A 26,527-nucleotide genomic window follows, 5' to 3' on the forward strand; every position below is an offset into this window, starting at 1 on the left:
GTACAGCGTCGGCAGAAACGCTAAAAATTATGCGGTTACCATGTTGGGCCACTAGTGGGCACTGTAGTTTTTGTAATGAAACCACACAGTACACTACACAGTGCGCAGTTGCGTTGTTTTCAGTATTTCTACCATTGTTCTGCAAACTGCCACAGAACATCTGTCATCATTTTCAAAACGTTGCCATGTAACTAATGGAAAGTAACTAACTAAAGGTTAGTACTCAAGTACTTTGGTTACATGGGCCATTTCCTGGACAATGGCACAAACACTGAAAATGATGTACTGACCATTTTGGGCCACTGGTTGGTGCTGTTGGTTGTTTTTGTATTGACACCACACACACGAGTAGTAGGGCATTTTCTACAAAGACATTTTTCAAAAGTTCCACCCCTGGAGCCATTTTCAAAAAACGCTGTTGTCTTATGAAAGGACTCCCAAAATGCCTCGAGAGTTTTGTGTTTTCACTTCAAATCATTTCCAATGTTTCCACTTATAATTAGAGCTGATTGAAATTTCAAAGCAATGTTGCCATCATTCCTAGAAACTAACCCACGGACTGACGGGAAACTATGCCGAGAGTGTAAATTCCCACTTTCCCAGTAGGAAGTTCCCAGTTTGACAGCACTCGGATGTGTTTTTCCCGTTCCAGGAATGTGAACTTTCCCAGTCGCTCCTGAACACACCACAGATCCTCCAATAAACTGCTGCGTTATGGTGAGAAGTGGATCCAGCCGTGGCTCGCTGTCCACTTCCTGTCGACATGTCGGGTGATTTGTGAGAGAAAGTTCAAGTTTCCCAGAATAGAACTCCAGACGGGGACTCGTTCCAACCGTCCATAAAAAGTTGTGGCGTTGGGATTAACGGGACGTCACACTGGAGGTGAGATCACCTTGTTGAGCTGCTGAACATCTATTCTCTCAGCTCCGCCTGTCGTCCTCTCACTTTCTACCCCCCCCCCCCCCCCCCCCCCCACATTTCTTTTTAAAAAGTCGTGCCATGCGACACGAAGCGATCCGGCCCGCATGTTCCTGCAGAGCACTGAACACGGCTCGTCCGACCACAAGGCGGGGGAAGAGAAAATGACAGCGTGCAGCATAAACACAGAGAGGAGCTGCAGCGCCGCCGGAGGCTTTGAAGACCGGCGGGCCGTGCGCCGAGCGAATGCCACCACCTTTTCTACCCTCTAGTCTCCGCCCGACTCCCGGAATCCTCCTGATCTCAGGCTGATCCACCGTGACCTTTCCCCTCAGGCTGCATACATTTTTTTGTTTCAGCATAACTGCAAACAAGGAACATTTAACGCCACCTTTTGCACACTGCAGCTAGAGCTACACTCGGTAGAGCGCTGACCTTGAGACAAAGTATTGTTGCATTAATTAAAGACTGTAAGACTCTACAACATGAACAACCATGTGACATGAAAAAGTCAACAAGTGCATGTTGTTTTCAGAGGGAAGTGGAGTTTTAATGCTGCTGGAGCTTTTATGAGGATGTTTTATTGTTGTTTTATTGAATCTCTCTTTATATTTTCCTGCCTGTCGGTCTCAGACTGGAGAGTATAAAACAAGCTGGGAAACTGCAAGAAACAACATGAACGATTCCGACGAGACGAGAAAAAAAAAAAAAAAGACAAAACAAAACAATGTTTTCAGATCGTCAGCGGCTCTGATATAAGTACCTTCGATTTGTTCAGTAATTGTAAAGATTATCATTGTTTATGTTGTATGAATGTTTTTATCCACTGCTGGATGAACGACAAACCCGGGATGCACTGATACTACTTCAGTTAAAGGACGATACTGGTATCGGTATCGGTATTGGTATCGGTATCGGTATCGGAATCGGTATCGGTATCGGAGTATCTCCATGATGAATGTCAGGAAACTGTTCAGGAGTTTTATTAGAAGGTGAAGATTTTCACTCGAGATCCAAACATAATGAAACGCTCTATTTATTTTGGAGGAACTTTGGGAAACGAGGCGGATTCAGCCGATGATAGCAGATTTCTCTGGATGTGTGCAAAACGCTGTCGGATTTGATCTGGACTGCGAACAAGATCGCTGGAGGCTTCAGACACGAAAGAGTGAAACCGGTTTACATCATGAGAACAACAACAGCAGGGCCAGGAACTGATACCAGGCCACCATAAAGAGATCATTTTCTTTCTTTCATTTCGAAGCCACTCACTTTTTGCACTCAGGGCCTGTTTATACGACAAAGTTGCATGTAAATACGCGGCTTTTTTGCGTTTTGTGTTCACACGGAAACGTTTTGAAAACAGTGTCTGTTTACGTTGATACGACAGAAACACTGAAGATATATATATATTTTTTTAAATAAGAAATGTTGAAACGTGTGTAATTTAGCTCAGTTTGATGCTGCATATCGGAGATTTTACGGTTTAATTAGCATGTAGACTGGATTAAATTAGTTTACCGTAATTTCCTGACTATAAGCAATGGTTTGAACCCTGCTGCTTAAACAATGACTCGGCTAATTTATGGATTTTTACTGTTAACGAGCTTCACGATGCATTCAGGCGCATCACGTAACTCCAACCTTTAATTATTATTTTTTTTTTTTTTAAATGTGGTGGGTGTGGCTTATATTCAGGTGCGCTCAATAGTCCATAAATTACGGTATGCTTTATTCATCCCACAACGGGGAAATTTACTTGTTTAAAAAAAAGAAGCAAACTATACAATATGCCCTACACAGAAAAAGACAAAACTTTTTTAACAATATATGATAAACCAGGGACTGAAGTACAAATGTAGAAGCAATTTAGCAAAACAACTTAATTTGTGCATTTGTTTTTGTATTTAACAGTCTCAGTAATTATTTAACAGGAAAATTAGTAAAAGATATTGCGCATGGTAGTTTGGTGTGAAAAGCAATACCCGTAAATATTCACATAAATATGTGGTAATTGGAGGTTTTGCATGACACATTAACTAATATTTCACATTATACGACCATTTTTGTATGTAAAAACGCTGTTTCTTGACTTCCAGGTTCATTCGACGACACTCTTCACTCCTGTCACATCAAAGTGTCTTTCCTGAGCGAGACGCCCGATGTCCATCACACTCCCGTCGTGAAGAACTTCTCCGTCTCCTTTCTGCTTGAGGTGTGAAGACTCGGCGCCGCAGCGCTGGATTCACACATGTTGCGTAAACAAGTGGCAGAACTAAAGCAAACAAAGGTTTTCCTGTTGATGCCGCGTGCCAGGACGGAAAAACTCAAATGTTTGAACGTTTCTAAAAATGTCCAAACCAGGATCCTTTTTTAAAAAAAAGAAAAAAAAAAAGAAAAAGAAACTGCACACACACACTCCTTTTCCCCTTCTCCACCTTCCACACAGCCTGGAGCTGGAACATCAGCACACAGCAGGACAACATGGGTTTGTGCAAGAGGCGCAAACTAAAACTAAAGATTTATTTTTATTTTTTATAGATATATATACTTAACCGACTGAGACGTGGGGTAATTACTAGTTGATTTCCCAGTTTACTGGACGTATGTGACAATGACAAACAAGCTGAGGAGCTTTTACTGTCAGGAGAGACAAACAGGCTCCGCATCCAGAGAATCAGCCGGAACAGAGACGGTGTATTTTAAGAAACGTTCTCCCGTCAGTTAGAACGTCAAGCCGTCACTGTGATTGTCCACGACGATAAACTGCAGCTTTGGAAATGGAGCGTTTGTTGTTTTTTTGGGGGGTTTTTTTGTATTCATGCTTCTGAATAACTTTCGCTCGACTTTCTCCACGACTGCTTTAGAGTGACGTCGGACTCGTTTACACGGCAACGAAGGTTGTGAAGGTTGTGGGTTCAAATCCAGCCTTTCTGTGTGGAGTTTACATGTTCTCCCTGTGTGTGTGTGTGTGTGTGTGTGTGTGTGTGTGTGTGTGTGTGTGTGTGTGTGTGTGTGTGTGTGTGTGTGTCCCGTGATGGACTGACGACCTGAACAGGATCAGTAACGTAGAAAAAAGACGGATGAAAAATACTTTTTCTGACTTTTCCACGAGAAAGAAACGTCTTTTCTTCGACCTTGGCGTTTCCTGAGAAAGTATTTACGTATTTTTAACTTCCAATTTCCAGGAAAAAGAACAATAAGTAGAGCAGACTCACACTAAGGGCGGGCGGATTGATCCAAATATCGATAATATCGATACCTACGTTGGTATCGATGTCGAGTGATACCAGTACAGTGAGACCCTGTCTGCTGCTCCATCCTGACGACTGCCGTAAATAATATCTTCTTCTAACTTGTTCTGGAGCGATTAAGTTCTGTACGCTTTGTTCATTTAAGGAAAAACAATCCGGACATTACAATGTACGGGCGAAAAGTGTTTTGATACAGTGTTACTGTTGTTTTGTTTAAAAGATTTTAATAATAATATACCTATAAACTTTTTCCCCAATTCTGTTCTCGGTTTAACTCTAGATCGAAGCGGGAAGATTCGTCCAGATTTAGCAATTTAATGATGCATTGACCTTGAATAATCGGTTTGGTATCGGCCTTTTATTTACTTGGTATCGGATCGATATCAAATCTTGGAGTATCGCACGCGACTGCAAGTCAGCACACTCTCTTCTTCTTCTTCTTCTTCTTCTTAATAAAAGACATCTTAATAGAGACGTCGTTTCGACGACCTGATAAAGTCAATTTTCCCCTTTTCTACCAAATTTTGACGTAGTTTAGACGGAGGGCGAAGGCGTCTTTTCAACGTCTTTTCAACGTCTTTTCAACGTCTTTTCAGCGTCTTTTCAACGTCTTTTCAGCGTCTTTCCAACCGTTTTGAAATCGATCTCGTCTTTAAAGATCAAATCCTCCAAACGGCGGCGACCCCGGTCCTCCTGCCCGTCACGTCCACACGTCGCCCCCTCCCTCTTGCATTCCGGACGTTTTGTGACGTCCGACCGAAACAACCGGAGCGCACCTTCTCCCTCCAAACGCTCCCTGTCGCTCTACACGCCGTAATTACAAGTTATTTCAGGCTGGTCTGACAGGGGAGAGCCGGGGCCGAGGACGTCGCCGACCCATAATCACAGAGGCCGGCGTGCGCATGCAGCCACGCCGTATATTTAGCTTCCCGTTGTCCTGAACGGCCGGTCACCCGTGGTCACGCCAGAACTCCAAACTCCACCAGAGACACTTGGTGGCGCACGGGACGCCGTCGGACTTTCAGAGTAAGGGAGCTTAAAGGCAGAAATGCATGGTCGTACAGGAGGGACGCCGGGGCCTTACCTTCGTCGCCGAGCTGCCAGGAGCCTCTGGTGCCACTTCGTGTGAGGAAGATGTAGGAGAGACTCAGGGAGGGACGGTCCTGCCTCCGGCTGGCAGAGGGAGGGGTGGGAGGGTCGGAGCAGCCTTTATAAACCAGCCTCACCACACACACACACACACACACACACACACACACCCAACACACACTGACGTGGTGCGAGGAGCCATCAGTGTTTAAACTTCTCTGACTGCCAGCCACTCGTTCTTTTCTCTTTAAAACATGGAAAGAAAAAAAAAAAAAAAAAGAGAGAAACTTTACTCCGACTTGAGAGTTTGTCCAAAGGGACGGGGGGTCGTGAGTGAAAGTCTGGGTTCTGCGGCGGGACGTTTTCACTGCAGCTGTGCAGCTCTCTCGTTCAATTACAGGTTCCAGAGCGGTCCGCGGCCGGAGATGAAACGGCGGCACATGTCCCCGCCACTTTTAATAAATCAACACGTCCAAAATAGAAAGCAAAAGTTCTCTAATTACAAGTCTCTTCGCTTGTTGTAAATAGTTGGATTTCTGCCTGAAACACTTCTGGATGTTGATGTTTTGGAACCGGTTTGTTGTCTGTGCGTCACGTTTTCACCGTTAGAGTCTCACTCCTCTGTTATGTTGTTTCCATCCTTTATTAGATTCACATTCACAACACCTTGAAGTGTGAATCAGGCAGTTCTAGTTGAAGAATGAGGACATTTGAAAGGTAATAAAATAAGAGTCAAAGAGCGCAAAACACACACGCTTTATTTTATTTTGTTTGAGAGATACTGAAGCTCCTGAACATGTTTTTTTTGTGTTTTTTTTTTTAAGCTTTTCTTGTTTCCTGTTTGAATAATTTCACCACACTTGGTTATTTGGCTGGAAACAAACTTTAATCATTGTGTATGCGGGCGTGTGTAAAGCAGATTCAGTTAAATAAACAACAGCAAATGTAACCTGGAAAATAGTTTGTCTTTAACTGTTCTTAAATTGTTTTTGTCCTTTTTTTTTTTTAGACAGAATTTAAATGCCTAAGTTGAGCCTTTTGTGGTAAAATGTTCTCGTATGCTTCTATGGTGCATATGTATGAATGACAATAAAGCTATCTATCTATCTATCTATCTATCTATCTATCTATCTATCTATCTATCTATCTATCTATCTATCTATCTATCTATCTATCTATCTATCTATCTATCTATCTATCTATCTATCTATCTATCTATCAAATGACAAAACAAAATATAATTTATATGCACCATATATATTCATATATATTATAATATTAATTAAAAAAAATCATATTTAAAATATATATTTAATTTTTTATATAGGATGAAATGGGAAATAATGTCATGACTGTTTATATCCTGAAAACATGTCATACTGTATGTAAAAAAAACAACTTATAGAAATATTAGAGATGCACTGATATCAGTATCAGGTTTGATACTGTACGGAGTACCTCCAGTATAATTATTATAATCTAATTAAAGTTATTATGACCTTTACTTGACTCTGAGGACAATTCTTGTTGTGTTTCACTCTGAAACTAAAATAACTGCCGCTATGAAATGCTGGTTTTGCAGGACTGTGTCCTGCTGCCCTCTGCTGGAGCGGCTCGGGACTGCCTCCTGCTGTTTCCAGAAGGCTCCTCCAGAGGGCAGTGTTGTCTTTAGGAACGTGAAAGAAGCTCTGAGGCTCTTTCGGATGAACTCTGATAAAAAGTGAAGATCATCATTTTAAGTGCTCGAGTCTATTTCTTCTTCTGCTGCTTCTTTGTGTGTGTGTGTGTGTGTGTGTGTGTGTGTGTGTGTGTGTGTGTGTGTGTGTGTGTGTGTGTGTGTGTGTGTGTGTGTGTGTGTGTGTACATTTTCCTAAGAATGTATTTATGTATTTGTAACTTGCAATTTCCAGAAAATAGAACAATAAATAATAATAGAACAATAAAGTCAGCAGACTGGCACTAGTTTTGGGCGGATTGATCCAAATATCGATAATACCGATACCTACGTTGGTATCGATATCGAGCGATACCAGTGCAATGAGATCCTGTTTGCTGCTCCATCCTGAAGACTACCGCAAATAATATTTTGTTCTGGAGTGATTAAGTTTTGTACACTTTGTTTTGTTACTGTTGTTTGAACATTTTGTTTATTATGATAATAATATACCGAAAAACGTTTCTCACATTCAATTCTAGGTTTAACTATCTAATAAACCAAAAGAAAAATCATAAAACCCCTTATAGGTCATGAAGATTCATCCAGATTTAGTAATTTAATGATTGGAGTATGGCAGACCACTGCAAGTCAGCACACTCTCTTCTTCTTTTTGGGTTTAAAGGCAGTTGAACAAACTGGCACTCTCAGAATGAGGCCCTGTATATATTGGTTCAGACAGGCTGGGCTGAACCTAAAACCCAAGGGGTGTTTACAGTACACTATTTTAATATTCACTGAATATTAATATAACAGAACACAGCTTGAAAAGGTATGATCGCCAACTTAAAAGGCATAAACAATAAATTATGTTCACCTTTCAACAATTTCCTAAAATGTATGTATACAACCGAATATATATACAGTGCACCCCTGTGGATAATGGATTGATCCATCCTCCGTCAGACGCTCAAATCCTAAAAGCGCGTGCTACATAGCAGCAGTCAGACCGGAGAGGAGCAGGAAGTGATTGAGGTGAGTAGTCCGGAGTTTTACTGAAAGTTCAGACCGAATACAGTGAAAATAAATGACTGAGTGAGCAGCGTTCACCTCACTGCAGGCCCGGGGTGTTGTCAGATGTCAACCCGACTGAGGATTTCTTTAAGTTTATGTGATAAAACGCAGGAGACGCGCTTTCCAGCTCCACCCACTACAACCTGGGAGACCCGGTGACCAAAACAAACTCCCCCTGTATACAAAAGCATTTCACATCGACATACTTCCCACGTTTTAGCCTAAACATGAATATAAAGTGTGTGCGTGTGCGTGTGCGTCCCCGTGTGTGTGTGTGTGTGTGCGTGTGTCCCTAGTCAAAATATACAGTGAATTCAGGTTGCGAACTGTTTTTACCATTTAAAATTGAAAGTGTAAGTATTATTGATGGCTGTTGCTTTAATGTTAAAATGGCTAAAAACTACAAAAGAAAAAAAAACATGTAAACAGCTTAGAGCATCTAACTGGCTAAAACTGTTAGTGTTGCTATAAACGGCAATAAATACAAATAAAAAAGACTCGAAGGGCTAAAATGCTAAAACTGTTAGAATGGCTAAAAACATATGAAACACCTTAAACTGCTGAAGACTGTTAAATAGGTTCAAATGCCTTAAAACTGCTCAAATGGTTCAAATGGCTAAAGCAGTTCAATGATGTACGACACTAAAAATAGTTAAATGGGGTAAAACAAACTAAAATTGTTAAAATGGCAAAATGGTTCTTTTAGTCCTGAAGGTTGCAGATCACTGATGTAGTGGATTTTGAAGCATTTGATGATGATGATGATCATTATTTGTTAATAGACTCATTCTCTGCTTTTCTTTGACTGTTGAATCTGATTCGTTTCCATGTAAAACTACACATTAGTTTCTTCTATAACCACAGAGAAGGTGTACCTCAGGGCTGAGTACCGGGACCACTAGTTTTTCCACTATGTTTATCATTCACAGTCAATGTTCAAGAAATAATATTAATCTTTATGCAAATTATGGTAAAGTATTCACCCTCAACTTGATGACATAAATATATCTCTTTCTCTGGCATGAGCCAGATTTTTTTTTTTTCAAGTTACTGTAAAGTTCAATGCTTCACGTGAGTTTCAAACTGGTTTTAGGCAGTGAAATTCAAAAAAAGAAAAAGAAATCAAACAATAGAATAAATCACCGTCTTGCAGTTGTTCCTGATAAGAGCCACTTGAGTCCTTTTGATCAATTTGGCCTCAAACTCTCTTGTTGAAAAGCCCATCTGATGAATGATCCACTTATCTACATGATTAGAGCTGCGTCTTTGTTTTCTCCCCTTCAGATGGACTCTCACTACTCGGCACTCATCATTTTGGTCGTTGTCGGGTTGTGATATGTTGTTTGGATGTTCTGTGGCTGTTATCATGCTGATTACTGTCATCTTAACCGCACTTGGTACTTGTTTGATTACCTTACATTAGGACTTCTTTAATATTCTGATTATAGGACAACGCCTCACAAGCGACTTAGAAATATATATTTAACAACAAATTTATCCAAATTAATTGAGAAAACAATTTGTTTTTTTTTTAGTGTGACTGCGATATTTATGAGCATAGAAAGCCAAAATATTACAATTAGTTTATAAAAATTTAGATTAAAAAGTGCAACTAAAGTCTTAACATTTCTTTTTTTGCAGAAATCACACTTTTGCTTAGACATCTGAAATGTTTCCCACCCTGAACAATTCTGTCTTTGTTTCTCTGAATCATTCTATTACAGTATGGATGGATCGATGAGAATTTATTTATCCCCACAGAAAGATTCGGATTCAGCCACAGCAGAGATATACAAAGACAAGACATATTTTAATATTGTGTTAATAATCTTATATTCATTGATCATTTTTGGTTAAAAAAAAAAAAAATAGCAAGAATTTCAGTATTCACCACATAATACACACAATCACTCTAAATGTGTGAAATATCACAGCATTTAGAGCAGATAACAAATTGATTTTCCTTTTATAAATTGAATTTTTTTTCTCCGTAGAAGTGTATTTTTATGTTTTTCTTTCTTAATGAAAGTGAAATGTTTGATATTTCTTCATGAACATGTATTTAACAGGCTTCAACGACTTACAACACTAAACATAGTTAAATTAAAACAAGCCAATTGGTAAAAACCCTAAAAACAACTAAGATGGCACAAAAAAAACACATAAGTATTTTAAGGTTTAAACATGTTTTACATGGGAACAAATCAAATCCAACAGAGAGGTGTGCCTCAGAGCTGAATACTGGGCCCAGTTGTTTTTTTGTTTTTTTTAAATCTATGTAAATGACTTACTGTTAATGTTAAAGAAATAATGTTTATTAATAATGTTTATTATGTATTCACATACAGAAAGTTGATGTGAATATCTGTCAGCAGATTTGTATTTCTATGTTTCACTTGCGTTTCAAAACTAGTTTCATGTACCTTTATTCAAAATAATAGAAAAAGAAATCCATTCATTGATTATATCACTGTCTTGCGGTTGTTTAACAGAATCTACCCCCAGGGAGGGGCGCCGGTCGTGCCCGGCTGTGGTCGCACGGGGGCGGCACCGCGGGGACCGGACAGGGTCCCTGCCGGAAGAGGAGTGTCTCTTCACGGGTTAAGAAGCGGCATCGCCTCGTCAGATGATTAGCTGACAGCGAAAACATCGGACGCCCCGGATCATTATGTCTTCTGGATCCATGTTTCCTCTCTGAAGAGCCCAGGATGCTGAAGATGAAGCTTCCGCTGAGAACAGGCGAGGAAAGAGGCGACGGCACGGCCGAGGGGGTGTCGCTGGAGCCGCCGCAGCAGCAGCGGGTCCCCGGGCTGGAGCAGGAGGAGGAGCCGCCTCGGGCCCCCGGAGCTCCGGGCTGTCCGTCCCGGCTGGACAAGGAGAGCGTGTTCGAGTGGTTCGGCCTCCACCTTAACCCGGCCCGGAGGATCGAGTTCATGTGCGGGTTGCTGCACATGTGCCAGCCGCTGGAGCTCCGCTTCCTGGGCTCGTACCTGGAGGACCTGGCCAGGAAGGACTACCACGTCCTGCGGGACTTCGAGTGCCGGGCGAACAGCGCCAGCGACCTGGGGCTGCTGACGGACGCGGTGGACCCGGTGGTGCGGTCCAAGCTGCTGGTGTGTCTGTCGCTGCTCCACTCCGACAACCGGGAGTGTGCCGGGATCCTGTTCCGCATCCTGAGCCATGTCGACCCGGCCCTGTTTTACAAGAGCTACCCGCTGCCCCCGTTCAGGGACCCGCAGCACCTCTCCTTCCACCCGCCGTGTCCGGACGGCGGCGGGACGGGGGCAGTACCGGAGCCGGCCGCCGGGGCCCTGGAGCAGCTGGCCCTGCTGTTCACCATGGCCTCGGTGCACCCGGCCTTCCACTTCCACCAGCGGGAGGTGGTCCGGGAGCTGCTGGAGAAGATGGAGCCGGCCCTGGAGGAGGAGCGGGGCAGGGGCCGGGGCCGGGGAGCGGGCCGTGGCCGGAGCCCGGGCCAGCCGACGGTAAGCACCGCTCCGGGCTGAGTGTGGAATCCGCTCCTCTGGAGGGTAAACTCACGTTCTGGACGCTAATTCTCCACTTTAAAGTAGAAAATAAACAAAAAGGTCATTTTGCTTCTGCTCACCAGCGGACGTGCTAATGCTAATGCTAATGCTAATGCTAACGGGACCGTTAGCCGGGAGTTTCCGCTGAAGCTCCCCGGGAATCGGTTTCCTAAGCCGGCCATTAAAATCCGTTTCCTCCCGGTCTTTACTAAGATCCACACCAGATCGTCCCGATGTAGGTTTGATTGATCCTTCAGGGTGCTCACGGTTCTGTTCTGACCCGGTTCTTTTCTCCCAAGAGAGCCAGAGTACAGTTTCCACCCAGAACCAACGAAATGGACCGCAGCTGTAGAACCTTGACTCAGGTCCTTTAAAAAAGTAGTTTTTCCTCCATGGTGTTGTCTTTTGATTCAAATATATGAAAACACTAGAACATCTCCCACTCGTTCAAAACTCACAAGTCTCTGAATTTCTAGAGCCTAAATGTAGAACCTTTTAGGATTTCAGAAGTCTTATCAATTCTAGAACCAATTCGAGAACTCTTAAAAAAAAAAAAAAAAAAAAAAAAAAAGTCAAAAGTCTCGGAAATTCTAGAACTTTTAACTCTAGAAGTCTCAGTCTCGGAATTCCTGGAACCCAAAACTTGTAAAACGTTTTAACGTTCTTGTGAATTCGACAAATTCTTAAAACTCTTAAAAATTGCACAAGATGTAGACATTCTAGAATCCAGAAATTATAGAACTTTCACAGATTTTTTATATTTTTTAAATGTCAGAAGTCCTTCTAAATTCTATAACTCTTTATTTGTATAATACTTTCCCAGATTGTACAAGATGTGCAAATGTCAGAATTAGAAATTCTAGAACCAACTGACGGTAGAACGTTCCGATTCCAGAACTTTTAATGTTTAGCAAGATGTAGACATCCTAGAACCCATTAATTGTAGAATTTTCAGATTCTCCTACAGATTTCTGAAGTTTATGGACATTCCTGAACCCAGAAATTGTATAACGTTCTAATTCTAGAACTCTGGAACCCTCCGATTGTAGAACTTTCATAGATTCAAGAAAATAAAAAATAAAAGAACTAAGTTTTATGAATTTAATAAACCACAAAGTTCTAGCATCTGAAGATCCTACAGTTTTAGAAATTCTAGAACTTTCTTGACTTGTGGAGCTCAAACGTTAGACAATATGAAATGTGTGTAAAGTAACTTTGCGTTTAAATGTTCAGAAGAGCCACAAATTGTTTATTACCGTTGTTTACAGCTCATGTTTACAGCTCATGTTTACAGCTCATGTTTACCATCCAATATTCAGTTTCTTTTTTCCAAAATGTTCTAAAAAGTTGAACGATAAACGTTGTGGAAACCCCGTAATGCCAGATTCAGTTGGTGGGTGACGATCCCGGCCGGCGGCTCCGACTGGACGTCAGAATAAAACGTCTCCAGTTTTAATTTATTGACTTTCAAGGGTTGATCTGCGCCGGTTCTCCCTTAAGCGGTCACGTCGAGCTGTGTGACTTGTTCCTGGTTATGGATCAATGTTCTGGTGCCTTAAAAATCCCGTTTGGTTAAAGAGGAGCTCATGTTGGACCCGAGCACCGTCGGGCGGCGCGGCCTTCACCTCCACCGGCAGGAACGTCTAAACGGTGACGTTTCTTCACGTTATTGATCATTATCACAGTACTGGTTGTGTAAAACCTCAACTTAGCGGTTGTTATGTCACAATATTGGTATTTTACGTCGGAAGAATTAAAATATATAAGTTTTATTTAAGTGTCATAGAGCAACAATGGCTCATCCAAGTTCATGTGGCCCTTTGCTATGGTTCTCGCATGGTCGTTACCAATCAATCAAATCAATATACTCTTAATATAATATACATAATATTGTCCATTAACTTTTGACGCCTCTCTAACATTCCCTGGTACCGGGTAAATGGTCCAAAACAACAAAAAGTCTCCTGTTCTTCTCTAAAGTTCTCACTTCCATAAGTCGCATCCAAATTTCAGTCAGTTTTTTTCAAATGCTTCGAGTTTCTTTGGATTCAGATTATTTGTCGGTCGTTACTTTTAAAGAACCGACGTGTTTCTGAGCTTCTTGTGACGAAGTTTGATCACAAGACGCTTGTTTTGTTTAGACGCGAAGGTTTCAGATCTAATTCAAGGGTTTTGATGCTTCCTGTTAAAAACTCTCCTGTCCGGGTAAATTAATACACATTTTATAAATCATCGATAGATTAATTTGCATCTTCTATTAATTATTATACTTAAAGAAAAGATTCTATATATATATATCTTCTATGATTCCATGTTTTTAATCACCCAGTGTTGTTTGAGAGTAAATTTTCTCAACAAATTGATGCATTTTGAGACGAATCTCTCCAGTTTCATCACACAAGTTTGACCCGTTTCATGTGTTTTGAGGAGAAATGTCCATTTTCTGTCCCGTGATTCTCCACATTGTGCAGAAAGCATGTCGGACATGTTGCGACTCTTGGTTATCCAACTGCAGATATGTATAAATGGAAACGTCACTTATCTAAGTAATCTGCCGCCATGCCAGGAATGTAAAGCTCCTCGGTGGCTCCGCCTCTCCAGGGTTTGGTACCAACACGGAGGGAACCCCCACCCCACCCCACCCCCCCCCCAGGCCAGCCTCTCTGAATGTATCACGGTGTAGTAGCTCACATGCAGAGAGTTTCTGTTCGGGATGCTCCAACGAGCCTCTTCACTGGGGACGAGTACAAGTACTCTGTGTAGTATCAGACCTGATACTTGTATCGGTTTTGACACGTCCTTACGCTTCCCCTCACCTTGGTTCAGAACAAGAAAACGCCTCCCGACACTTGAGTTTATCTCTGCAGATGACCTGCAGTGTCACGTAAATAGAAGTAAAAATGGTAACTCTATTATCTCAGCGGCTCCTGGTACCGTCAGGAACAGAACATCTGCTGCTGCTGTGTGATCCAGAGCCAGAGGCCGGCCTGGCAGAGATTAACCACTTAATGAAATCACACGTTCCATTTTTAGAGCTCCTGTCTGGACCGTGCTGCGGTTGGAGGGAGGCGGGCAGCGGGCGCTGCCTCTCTTTTCAGGCCCCGTTTGCCCGGCGCAATCGGGTTTCTGCGTTCTGGTTTCAGAAAAGCGTGGCGTTTACACGGCGACGTTCTGACAGCGATGTAGTTGGCATGCCAGGCCACCAGTCGGCCCTGCTGGTTGTTTTTTGTAATGAAACACACAGAGAACGATACACAGCAAGCTCTTCAGAAAAGTTTCATTTCCCCCGTTTCCATGGAGACCGTGAGATGTGTTTCAAAAAGTTCCACCTTGGGAGCGGTCTTCAGAAAGATGGAATGTAAGCAGGGCTTAAATCTCCCTGTTCGTACCCGATGGTTGAGCCCTGTTAGGGTCAAGGTGGTTCTTAAAAAGTATTTTATATTCATTTCTTTTGACATGCACAAGTCTTTCTGAGTAACGTACAACACTTGGCCACACAAGCGCAGTTTCAAAAGTTTCAGTTCCTGTCGATGAGAATCCTCCGGTCCTTCACGGTCCTGGATCGTTGGCCGTTCCGTCGTAGTGTGACGTGTTGGGAGCTCGTCTGACCTCTTGGTGTTTCCTCCACAGGAGCTGGTTGGCCAGAGCGCAGACTACCTGCCCGCCCCGGCGCTGGGTTTGGGGGAGTGTCCGGCCTCACACGCCCCCTGTCAGAGCCGGCGGTCCAGCCGCTGGGCAGCTCAGAGAGAAGGTGAGTCCCGTGGGTCTGCTGCCGGAGCAGAGGTCTTAAAGCAACGACGAAGAGGAACCGTAACACGTCCTGACCCCGGGTCTCTTGTCGCTTTGTTGCAGCGGTGCACATCGAAGGAATCGTGCTCACGCACATCTCCCGGACCAGAGTGGACAAGGAGTACAAGTTCGAGGTATGTAACGGCACCACAACATCGAGTTCCTGCGGAACGGTTCTGAACCTCGAGCTCTGGTGAAATGAAGAATTCATTCACCGTCTATTGTTTGTGTTTTGAGCCTTTATAAGTTTCACGGAACAAGACGACCGTTCTGGTTCTCACCTGGAACCGTCGCAGTGGAAACGGCTCGTTTCGTCCTTCATCGTCCCTCTTTTTCATGTCTCATGCTCTCCGGGGAGCGCGCGAAGCGTGTCGTGTGGTTTGGCTTCGCCCTGGCAGCTCTACTTCATTACGTGACGCGGCCATGAATCAGAAGTTCCCTGCAGTTTGATCCCAGCGTGGAACAGTTGCTGCCCTGATTATTGTTGTTCCACATGCTGTTTGTGTTGTTCTGTCGGCTGGACTACACACACACACACACACACACACACACACACACACACACACACACACACACACACACACACACACAGGAAGCTGTTGGCAGCGAGGTGGAGAGCCTGTGTGTGTCTTGGCTTTGGGAGGGGGCCCATCCCGCAGCCCTGGTGGATGCCTCTCGGCCCGGAGCTTTCAGTGCAGAGTTCAGTTAAACAGTCGAGACCCGCAGGTCCGAATAACCTCGTCCAGTTCCTCTCTGGTTTGACTAAAACGACCTCATATCAGGGCGAGACGATACGGGGAAGGGACCGAGGATGAGGATTGATAAGACATCTTGGTATTGCTTATCAAGCCGGTTCTTTATCGACTCCTGGTCAATGTGCAGCCGTCTTGTTCCGCTGTGACACAGACGACTAATGAAAACTCTTAGAATACGACATTTGATTGAGGCCGCTCACCGTTTTCAGGACTTTTTCTTTCTTCTTGCCTTTTGACTTTTAAAAAGTCTCGTTAGTTGCCGGTTGCTTCCCTGGGAGAGTTGCTTCTTGACGTCTAAACGGCGTTTCTGCTTTCATGGCAACACAAAAACACCCGTGATGCTTTGAATCAGGAATGTACCGGTATCGGGTACAATACTGCACAGAGGACTAGTACTCGGAAAAAGCTGCCTGGTGCGTATTGTTCTCTGCTGCGTGTTGTTTCATTACGAAAACAACCGCCGCCGAGTGGCCCAACATGCTCACGCCGTCGTTTTCAGAACTTTGGCGTTTTCCTTTGAAACGTTGCCATGGAAACGGGGCCTCGGGGTGTTGTAGTCTGAGAACAGTCACACAAACACACACACACACACGCCCTCCCTGAAGCTGACCACTGACCAGCAGCAGAGCTTCTGCTGTTTTCAAAAAGTTCCACTTTGGGAGCTGTTGTCAAACGGAAGCATTTCCAGTGACTGAGCAGCGTTGTCTTGTAAACAAACCCCCGAAGCGCAGCGAAGGTTTTGCGTTCTCTCTTGAGGCCGTCGCCCCTCAACAGGCTGACAGTTTGTTTTAACATCCCATCATATCATATCCTTCCATCGCAGGTTCAACCTGGACTCATCCTCATATTTATCTTGATCTGAGTGATTTATCAACCACTGATCTGAACCTGTTAAATTCAGCTGCTGTTGGAACGTTTGCTTGTATTTAACTCTTCTGACAGCAGTTCAATGTTTGATTTCTCTATTTATCTCAGTTGAGTTTGATTTTTCTTTCAGGTTTTTGTAATCTTTTTGTTGTTGTTTGGTCTTTATGGCTTAAAAAGAAAAACTCTTTCCAAACTGAGCTTTGTGACGTTTGAACGAAAGCCACATGTTTCATTCATCGGGTTGTTTGCCTGCTCACTTAACAAAAGAACGTTTTGTTTGGTCTGAAGGTTTGTCCTCTCCTCTGCAGGCTGATTAGGACCATGTGGTTGTGACACACCAAGGCGCAGTTCTTTAATACCACATTAATGAAACGGTACCTTCCCACGTTTGAGCGTCTGGTCTGTTTAGGTTGTTGATGCTTTTGTTTCCTGGTGAAACTTTTTGAATCGGCTCAGACCCACGTGTTGAAAACAACCGATCAGGTGGTCGTCAGCTGAACTTCGCCAGCATCGACCGGGACCGTCTGAGCATCGCTCAGCGTATCGCTCCGCTTTAAAAAAACACCTTCTCCTTTACGTTCCGTGAGATCACAGCGCTCAGGAAAGACGCCGCGCCGTGTGCCGACGGGAACCTCGGGCTTTCCTCTGATTTCTATAAATCTGCTGTTTTGGCGGCATGAATGCATGTCTATTGTTGTTCTGCTCAAAATACACCGAGTCCGTCTGGATTGACCTGAAGTGACAGGAGGTCTCTGTTCCTGCAGGTGAAGTGGTCCGACTCCTCCTCCAGCAGTGTGACCAAAACCCACCTGGAACTGGAGAACTTCCTCCTCAAGGTTCGTGGTCTCTCGCGACTCCTTTCAGTCCCGCGTCAAGCTCCGTTGTGTTTACCGATCGACTGTTTACCGCCGTGTTAAAGCACGCAGTGCTGCGACCCGTCGGCGGGCTAGCATGTGCGCTTCAGTAGACGCTACCGTCTGAGTCCCGCCGTCCTGACGACGGGTCTTCACATGTCTGCAGCTTCCCAAGGACCAGTGCACAGAGTCTTTTGAGAAGAGCATCCTGAGGCTTCTGAACCAGGGGGACCAGTATGAAAGCATCGACGTGGAGAAACACCTCAGGTACTTTTAAGTCCGTGAAAAAGTCTCGACGTCTCGTCCCTGCTGGGTTCTGGGTAAAATAAACCAAAACTCTCTTCCCAGGTTTTGTTCTGGGTTCCTTGTTCCTCTCTTAATCCGTGCATACTAATAATAATTATGATCGTGTTTTCATATCGTGTCCATTTGTCAAACGATCAAATCCTCCTGAAATGTAAAAATCTCTTCATGTGTGGGGATGAAACCAGGTGATGAGTCAGGAAATCTGTCTTAATTAAAATGCTGAGTCGTTGCTTTCAGGACAAAATGTAAGAGAGGTTTTATAAAGTTCAGTGTTTTTCACTTCTTTGGAGTTTGCAGCTCTGATTCAGTGACTCGGGGGGGGGGGGGCGGGGGGGGGGTCAGACTGTTGTTCCTGAACAGTTTGAGCTGCAGGGAGGAGATTCTCTCTCCTGGTATCCAAACAGAAACTCCCTGCAGGAAGTTTCATTTAGTGTGAAGCCAAACTAGAAAGTGAAACTTATCTGCTCTTCATCCTCTGCTGCTCCAAAACTCTCTCCTTCCTTCACTTTGAAATCTTTTATCAAATCGCAGGCCGAGTGGACGTCGTGTTGTCGTGTGAACGAGGTCCGAGCTGTTGTTGTTTTGCGGTGCTGCTTGTGGCGGTTCTGCTGAGCTCGGTGTTTTTGTGACGTTGCTCCGCAGGGAACGCTTCCTGTCGGCTCCTCCACTCTTCAGAAAGACCCGGAAGGTCTGCAGCTTCTTCAACTGTGACTCGTCCTACTCAGTCAAGCCTGCCTGCTGCAGATGTGAGTGTCTGTGTACCACGTGCTCCTCCACCCTGCTCCCCCTTGTCTCCCTCGTCTTCCTCCTGCTCTTCCTCGTCCTCCTTTCGGCAGCGTTCCCGGCTCCCGTTTTCTTCCATTCATTTTATCAACACTTGTTGATTCTCCCTCAAATGAATGTCCTTTTTTATAATTCTTCTCATTTTTAAATGTTATTTCAGACATGCTCAGTCAGTCCACACGGCACAGCAGATAAACCAAAGATATTCTGACACACAAACAGTCAATATTTACTGCAGAACAATTTAATAATCAGATAAGCAGCGTCTGAGAAGGAGTGGGAAGAATTAGAACTTGTTAAATTTCACCAATTCTCCATAAATAATGTGTCGTTTTTTTTAGCTTCCACTTATTTAATATTCAGTTCATTGAAACATGTTAGAACTATTATAGTAACACAAATTATTTGATGGAAAAAGTATCAAATTATTAATTTTTTTAAATAATTAAAAGTAGAAAACCTGCTGAAAAGCTTGTTTTTATTTTTGCAACATTTTCTAACGGGACTTGTTTTTCTCAAGACTTGCTTCACTGACTCTTATTTCCATTTCGATCTTATCACTACTTTGTAAAAAAATTTTTTTTAACAAAACAAACACGATCATTTCAGTGTTTTTTTTTAGTGAAAGATGTGAAGATTTGGTCAGTTCAGTCAAATTCAGGCAAATCTGAAGCTTCAAGTGTGAAAACGCATCGTTTCTGTTTCAGAGCGGTTTGGCGTTTCCACAGCAACGTTTTGAAAACAATGTCTGTTTACATGGAAATGCTCAAAACTATGTGGGTTATTAGCACGTCAGACCACAAATCCGCCGTTTCCATGGAGACGGTAGTCGGCACGTTTCCAGGAAGTTTAGTTTTTGCCCGACTCCACGGCGACGGAGCGTTTTTTTTTATTTTTATTTTTTTAAATACTTCCACCAGAAGTTAAGTTTTCAGTGATTCCTTGTTCGTAGGAACGTTGTCTTCTGAACCTGCTCGTGACCTGATCCGTGAAGTTTTGAAACGTGTTGAATGATCCTGCCTAAACCGTTGTTTTGTTTTTGTTTGTGTTTCAGGTAACTGCCAGCCGGCGCCGGCCTACCAAGGGGACTGCTCAGACGCCTCCAGCCAGGAGGAAGGTGGGCTTCACCAGACCCTCTTCTCTTTGTAGTTCTGCTTCTTATTTTCCCTCCAGCCGGCGTTGCAGCACACACACACACACACACACACACACACACACACACACACACACACACACACACACACACACACACACACACACACACACACACACACACACCGCCGGGTGACCCAGTCACCATCAAGCTACATTATATGCACCGAAAGCTAACTGCCATTTATTTTTGGAGGCGGTTTGGAGTGGCGGAGTCCGTTTCAAATCCTCATGTTTCACGGCTATATTTGCCCCATCATGTGCTGGACTGGAGTCAACACAGCCTCCATCAGCCCCGCAACAAACAAACAAACAAACAAACACTCTGCTCTGTCCTACAAATGTCCTGAAATCGCCCTGGAAATAAAGCTGACCAATGTGACGTCGTCTTTCCCTAAATGTTTCCAAAGCGGCCGCTTGGTAAACGAACCGTGATCCAAATAAAGAAAATGGAGCTTCGTTCATTTGCTTTCACTTCCAACGATGCTGGTTCACTGAAATGTTTGATGCGCGGAGAGAAAGGTCCAGAGTTATGTTGAAAGCTAAAAATAAAAATGCTACAAACTGCCAAAGAAATGATAGAACAGCTCAGATGGAGCTTAAGATTTCTAATATAGCAAACCTCAGCTAAATACATAAAAAATAGGATAATATCCAGACTGAGCGCACCTGGAAATAATCCACGCCCATAAAAAAGAAGAAAAAATTACAATAATTACAGTTAAACCTGTTGAACAGCTAGAATTTCTAAACAACTAAACAAAGATTGTTGAAAAGGCTAAACAAAGCTCAAACTTTTAAAAGCACCAGCAGAGTGTATTAAGAAAACGGCTAAAAGGGCTTAACAGGACTTAAATTGCTAAATGCTTAATATACTAAAGAAACGACCAAATTAAAGGGTTAAAATGTCTCAAACTGCTTATAAAAATGCTGCAAAAGCTGAAATGTGTTTAAAACCTCTTTTATTCTGAAATGTTGTAGACATTTGTCTCTTGATCCCGACTCTGTCGTGAGCCGTTTTGTGGCTCCTCCATTGTTGTGTAATATTTTGTGTCGCTTGGTGACCGTCGGCGGTTTGAGGTCCACAAACTGAAACGTTAATGCTGATTTAGATAATGACGCAATTAAAAATGTTTTAAATTATTTATTTTGGACTATTTCTATTTCAACTTCCCCTAAAGCCCCTTTTTATCATTTTACCAGCTTTCTTTAATATGCAGCCTCTGGCGTCTGTAATTTGACACCAGCCACAGCAGTCGACATATAAGGAGTGACGAGGCTGTTTTCGTAAAGAACGAACCAAAGTCCTTTTATATAGTCTGCAACTGTCATAACAGAAGCTTTTATGATTTCAGTTAGTTTCTCTTGACACTGAGAAATGTGTTTTAATAAAACCATCTTGTTCCTTTTTATCAGATCCCTTTTTTATCAAATATCAAAAGAATAGTTTCTGAGCCCATTTAAAGTACTTTTAACAGTTTACTTCATCTGTTTTGATTGTATTTTTCGAAACATATTTATTATGAACCATCTCTTATAAAAAAAACTTTAGGCACATAACGTTTAAAAACTGACAAGAAAAGATGATGGCAAAGAAGGAGCTTTCTCATTGCTTTTCTTATATTATTTTTTGCACTATTTGACAGCTTGTTTTCTACATATTATCTCCTGTGCTCTTTAATTTCCATTATTATTGGCATCATTGTGTGTTTTGGATTTTTACTTTTCCACTCTTACAGTTAAAACTGTTGTTTCACTGTGGAACAAGTACTAAAAAACATTTCACAGCATGATGTACTGTGTGTAATTATGACAAATAAAGGCCTTGACTTGAAGAACTTCATGGAAGAAGGAGGAATGTAAAAAATTAACCAAATCTAAAGGCTCCGATCCACTAAAACACTGAGAAAATGGTAGAAAATTCCAACGAAAACTTCGATTAAATTTTTTCGGGTTTTTTGTTGCACCAGAAAGTTTAATTCATATTGGCTTCATGTTGAAGTTGTAGTAATTTTCCATACCAATTGACATTTTTTTGTGTGAAAATATTGACATTTTTATCAGGTGTATTCGGCACAACAACAAAGAAACTTATTTGGGGATTATTATGGGACTATTTCACCGGTCCGGCACCCCTGGTGTAGAGGCTGAAACAATAACAGCAGAGTGAGTCTGAGCAGATCAAGTAAAACTGAAGCGCAGATTATAAAAATATAGGAAGATTTATAAACTGTAGTTGTTTCCAACATGTTTGTTCTCTATAAGGTGCATCTTTAACAGTCGAAACAGCTGAAAGCTTTGATCTACATTCAGGAGAAGACGAGAACAAAGCTTCATCATTTTCACCAACGTCTTGTTTGTTTCCTGTTTCATTCAGAGTCGTTCGTTCAGGGACACAAGAAAAAGCACGGGTCCAAAAGTCCATGTCAACCGTGAGTAAATTTCACTGTGAGAGTTGATGAAAGTGATTCAGTCAGATCAAAGCTGACCTGTTCTGACCCCCCCACCCCAGTGCCAAAAGCCCCCCGGTGGTCGTGCGGCGGGGGCTCCTCGCTGCAGAGCTCAACGGTCCTGCAGAGAGGAGGAAGAAGAGCAGCGCACTGAGGAGCAGCCAGGAAGCAGAGCAGGTATAGTGAGCTCGTCCTCCTTCCTCTTCCTCCCTAGACGCAGGACTACGTTCTGACAGAAGGACTTGTTTCTTGCAGCACCTGGCGGCGGACAAACGGCTCCACCCGGCTGCTAAAAGCAAGAGCAGAGTCCCGCCCACAGACAGGTACGTTGGTCCACCGAGCACATCAGGAGCCGTTCCTCTCGTCTCTTTGACGAACGTTCCTGACGGTTCTCTGCTTGCAGGGAAAAGGGGAAGACGAAGATCAAAGGAGCCGCCTTAATCACAAACGGCTCTGTGGTCCCACCGCTGCCGCCTCGCCGCAAAGGTGAGACTCTTCCGTTTATCGAGATCGATGGCATTGAGCCATCAGAGTCTCGGGCTCCGTTTACACCCCCTGGTGGTGGTGGTGGTGTTGTTGCAGACGGGGGTTCTGGCCCGGACACATTTGGCGAGACGTCGTCAGAGAGCTACAGTTCCCCGTCGAGCCCTCAGCACCGCGAGAGTCTGGACAGCGAAGACGACAACAACAAAGGTGGGAGCCTCTCTGGTCGGAGTCCCATCGCCAAGAACGCGGTGCTCTGATTTTAACTGGTCTGCTCGTGTTTGTCTTCCCGCCTCAGACACCGACAGCCACTCCGACGACTGCAGCAAAGGAGCCCCCGTCTTCTTCTCCCGCCACGGCGACGCGGCACTACGCCAGGTGGAGGCGCTGTGTCCGGAGGCGGGGGCGGAGTTCCCCCCGCTCTCCTTCCTGCACCCTCCGCCCTACGCTCTGCCCAACGGTGCCGCTGACCCCTCCGGGCTCCCCCAGAGCATGGCCACTGAGGGGAAGCTGTCGGGAGCGCAGGCGATGCAGTTGCCCCCCGCCATGCCGGGCCCTGGACTTGCAGGCGACCCGGAGAAGAGGGAGGGGCTTCCCACCTTCGGGATTCCCCCGCTGGGCCTCCACCCAGCAGGGAGTCCCGGCGTTCTGGTTCAGAGGTTCAAGACGAGCCAGGGGTCCGGTGAGGCGCCCCCCCACCAGGCCCCCGTCAGGGGCCTCAGCATGGCGGCCTCCCTGCTGCCCTGCCCGGACCCCGCTGCCGCCGCCCTGCCACACGTGGACACGGCGCACGCCAAACACCCTGGAATCCCGCTACCATCCGGCCTGATTTCCCCCTACACCCTGCCCCCTGCCGGTGCCGCCCCGTCTCCGGGACACGTCCAGGCAGCCGTTCCTCCAGCTGTGCCCACGCACACCCCGGGCCCCGCCCCCAGCCCCAGCCCCGCCCTCACCCACAGCACGGCGCACAGCGACTGCACCTCGTACAGCAACAGCAGCACCTCCTGTGGGGGTGCCGCTGCAGCCCCCCCACAGCAGACCACCACACCCCCCCAACAGGGCTGCGGGATCTGCGGCTGTCACAACAACTGCGGCGGCCGCGGCGCCACGAGCGCCGCCTCCAGCTGCCAGACGCCGCTGTTCTTCCCGGCCCACCAGATGGCGGCGGCGCGGCAGGTCTTCAGCGTTCCGGCGCCGCTCTTCCAGCTCACCAGCCTGGGCAGCAACAGCTACCTCACCCCAGCCCACCCCCCGCACCAAGCCAACGGCGCCACTGCGCTGTCCCCCTTCTTCCCCGCCGGCCCGCCGCCGTACCTGCACGGCCACCCGCACAGCCACGCCGACGTGCCGTCGCACATGCTGGGCACGCAGGCCGCCGCCGTGGCGGCCGCCTGCTACAGCCTCCAGCAGCAGATGGCGCCGGCGGCCAACTTCTGCCAGCGCGTCTATCAGCACGTGTACCCGAACCCACTGGGCATGCTGACCACGGCGGCGCTGGGCTCGGGCGGCGTCAACAAGAAGAGCGGCAACGTGTCGTGCTACAACTGCGGCGTGAGCGGACACTACGCTCAGGACTGCAACCAGCCCGCCATCGACTCCACGCAGCAAGGTCAGTGACCCCGCCCCCTCCCCCTCCCCCGCTCCGGCTGACGCCACGCTGTGAGGGGAGAACGTAGTTTTTGCGTTCCGGAAACATTTTGGAAAAAGTCGGTTTACTGCAGAAACACGGTCGTTTTCCTGTCGGGCGACTTGATTGTGAACAAGTGAAGCTCCGGAGTTCCTCGTTTAGTTGAGACATAAATTAAAGTTCCTCCCAGAATCGACACAGAAAGATTGTAGGATCCGGTTCCTCTAATAAAAACCTTCCTGAAGGAAATTCCTCGTCACACTCAAACACGCATTTGCAGCGTTTATGTTTCTCAGATGATGCTCAGGTTTGTTGACGTCTCAGCGTCACAGAAACTCCTGAAGATTCCTGAGGCGAGATCCCGTTTGTCCAGTGGATCCCTCCACATCTGGATTCTCCCTGGAAAAACCATCAGCCATCACTTTCACTACATTCAGACTTTCCTCGAGGCTTCAGGACTCTTTTCTTTGAGACAGTCTGGATGTTTTTCACCCTGAATCGGTCAGTTGTTGATATTCTGGCTGGAGCTGCCGCCACGCCATCTTTGATATCCCAGAATCCCTTGGGGCAGGTTTCCCAAGATGGCGTCAGTCAGGAAACATCAACAGTTTGATGGTTTGTCTGGAAACTTCTGGACTTAGAAAACTGCAGGTTGGAATGGGAGGAGATGTTCTGAGTTTTGATTTGTTCTCTGCAGAAATCACAACCTTTATTGGAAGAAGAGTTTAAAGATTTTCTTTCAGGTAGAGGAACTTGAATCTGCTGCTGCAGGATTCGTGGAGGTTTGAGAGTTCAGTCCACAGAGAGAATTGTTTGTTTTGACGACACCTCGGCGTGCGGAGACCTTTCCAGTTTGTTTTACCAGCTCCTGTGGACTGCAGGTCTCCACCTGGAGAACTACTGAGTTAAAGCACTTTTTTTTTTTTTTTTGAAACAAAGTTTCTGCATCATGTTTCCCTTTAGAAGTTGGTAATGAAGCCTGTCATTACGGTTTGTGGTGCAGTGGCCACAGGCCGGCCACTAGGGGGAGCTGATCAGTTATTGATGAGCCACTACACCACCTGCTGTTGGGGTTTCAAACACAGTTTATTTTGAGTCGGCCGGACCGGTAGAATAGTGACCTTAAAATTTAATCTTTGAAGTTTTTCTTGGGTCTTTGTGAAAATAAAACAACTATAATCTCAACATGAAGCCAATTTTAGTTAGTGTGTGGTTTTATTACAGAAACACACACGGGGCCACCTTGTGGCCCCACATGGTAACTACAGCGTTTTCACTGGTCTAAAGGTAGAGCCTGGTGCAGCAGACAAAGTTCTTGTGAAACACGGACACAAGTTACAACATTTCTACCTGTTTGATCCTTTTTCTTTCTTGTTCTACTCCATCAGGTGGCTTCCGGTTAAAGTACGCAGCGTCTCACGTTCCAGAAGCTCTCGACAATGGAGACTGAAGAAGAAGAAAGAGGAGCTCCACTGTCCTCCGTTCTTCTACAGGCAACTGTGTGTGTGTGTGTGTTAGGGTGTGTGTGTGTGTTGCACTGAAGCCTCTGAACTTCAGGAAACCAACAAAAAGAGACTTTGAGCTGCGAAGGGCTGCGACTGAGTTCTTGTGCCTGTTCACTTCCTGTTTGATACTTTTGCACTGAGAGCAGAAAAACAATTAACTTATTACTTAATTATTAGGAGGCTAAGAGATGTTTTTTTTTTTTTTACATGAAAAAGATTCGTCTCCACAAGTATTTATGCTTTCTCCTCGTCGTTACTGTTCCGGAGGGATTAAACTTTTTTTTTTTTTCTTTTTAATCGTCGCGGCTGTAAAGGAAAGAATGTGGTTTGTGTCCGTCGGCTTTTTGAATGTAAAAGTTGTGGTGGAGTCTGGAGACGTTCTGAAGGTCGTCGCTGCTTTACTTTGATCCTCTCGTGTGTGTGTGTGTGTGTGTGTGTGT

General features: G+C 44.8%; 2 protein-coding genes across 2 annotated transcripts in view; one reads left to right on the top strand and one right to left on the bottom strand.

Annotated features, from left to right (window-relative positions):
* The window catches only part of LOC308125456 (uncharacterized protein), a 60,302-nt gene extending 54,970 nt beyond the window's left edge, over positions 1 to 5,332 (bottom strand). The window contains exon 1 of the mRNA XM_080489202.1: positions 5,257 to 5,332. The gene's annotated coding sequence lies outside the window, so the exon portion shown is untranslated. The remainder of the gene's footprint in view (positions 1 to 5,256) is intronic.
* A 5,336-nt stretch (positions 5,333 to 10,668) lies between these two features.
* zcchc2 (zinc finger, CCHC domain containing 2) lies at positions 10,669 to 26,386 on the top strand. The gene is made up of 14 exons (XM_080489195.1): positions 10,669 to 11,474; positions 15,147 to 15,267; positions 15,369 to 15,439; positions 17,692 to 17,763; positions 17,948 to 18,048; positions 18,730 to 18,833; positions 19,925 to 19,987; positions 22,400 to 22,454; positions 22,535 to 22,649; positions 22,728 to 22,795; positions 22,876 to 22,958; positions 23,055 to 23,165; positions 23,254 to 24,564; positions 25,971 to 26,386. The coding sequence occupies exons 1-14, from the start codon at positions 10,698 to 10,700 to the stop codon at positions 26,030 to 26,032; spliced, it is 3,114 nt and encodes a 1,037-aa protein (XP_080345321.1). The 5' UTR covers positions 10,669 to 10,697; the 3' UTR covers positions 26,033 to 26,386.
* The last annotated feature ends 141 nt before the right edge of the window (positions 26,387 to 26,527 follow it).

This window comes from Lipophrys pholis (assembly GCF_963383615.2).
Source record: "Lipophrys pholis genome assembly, chromosome: 20".
In the NCBI taxonomy this organism is placed as follows: Eukaryota; Metazoa; Chordata; class Actinopteri; order Blenniiformes; family Blenniidae; genus Lipophrys; species Lipophrys pholis.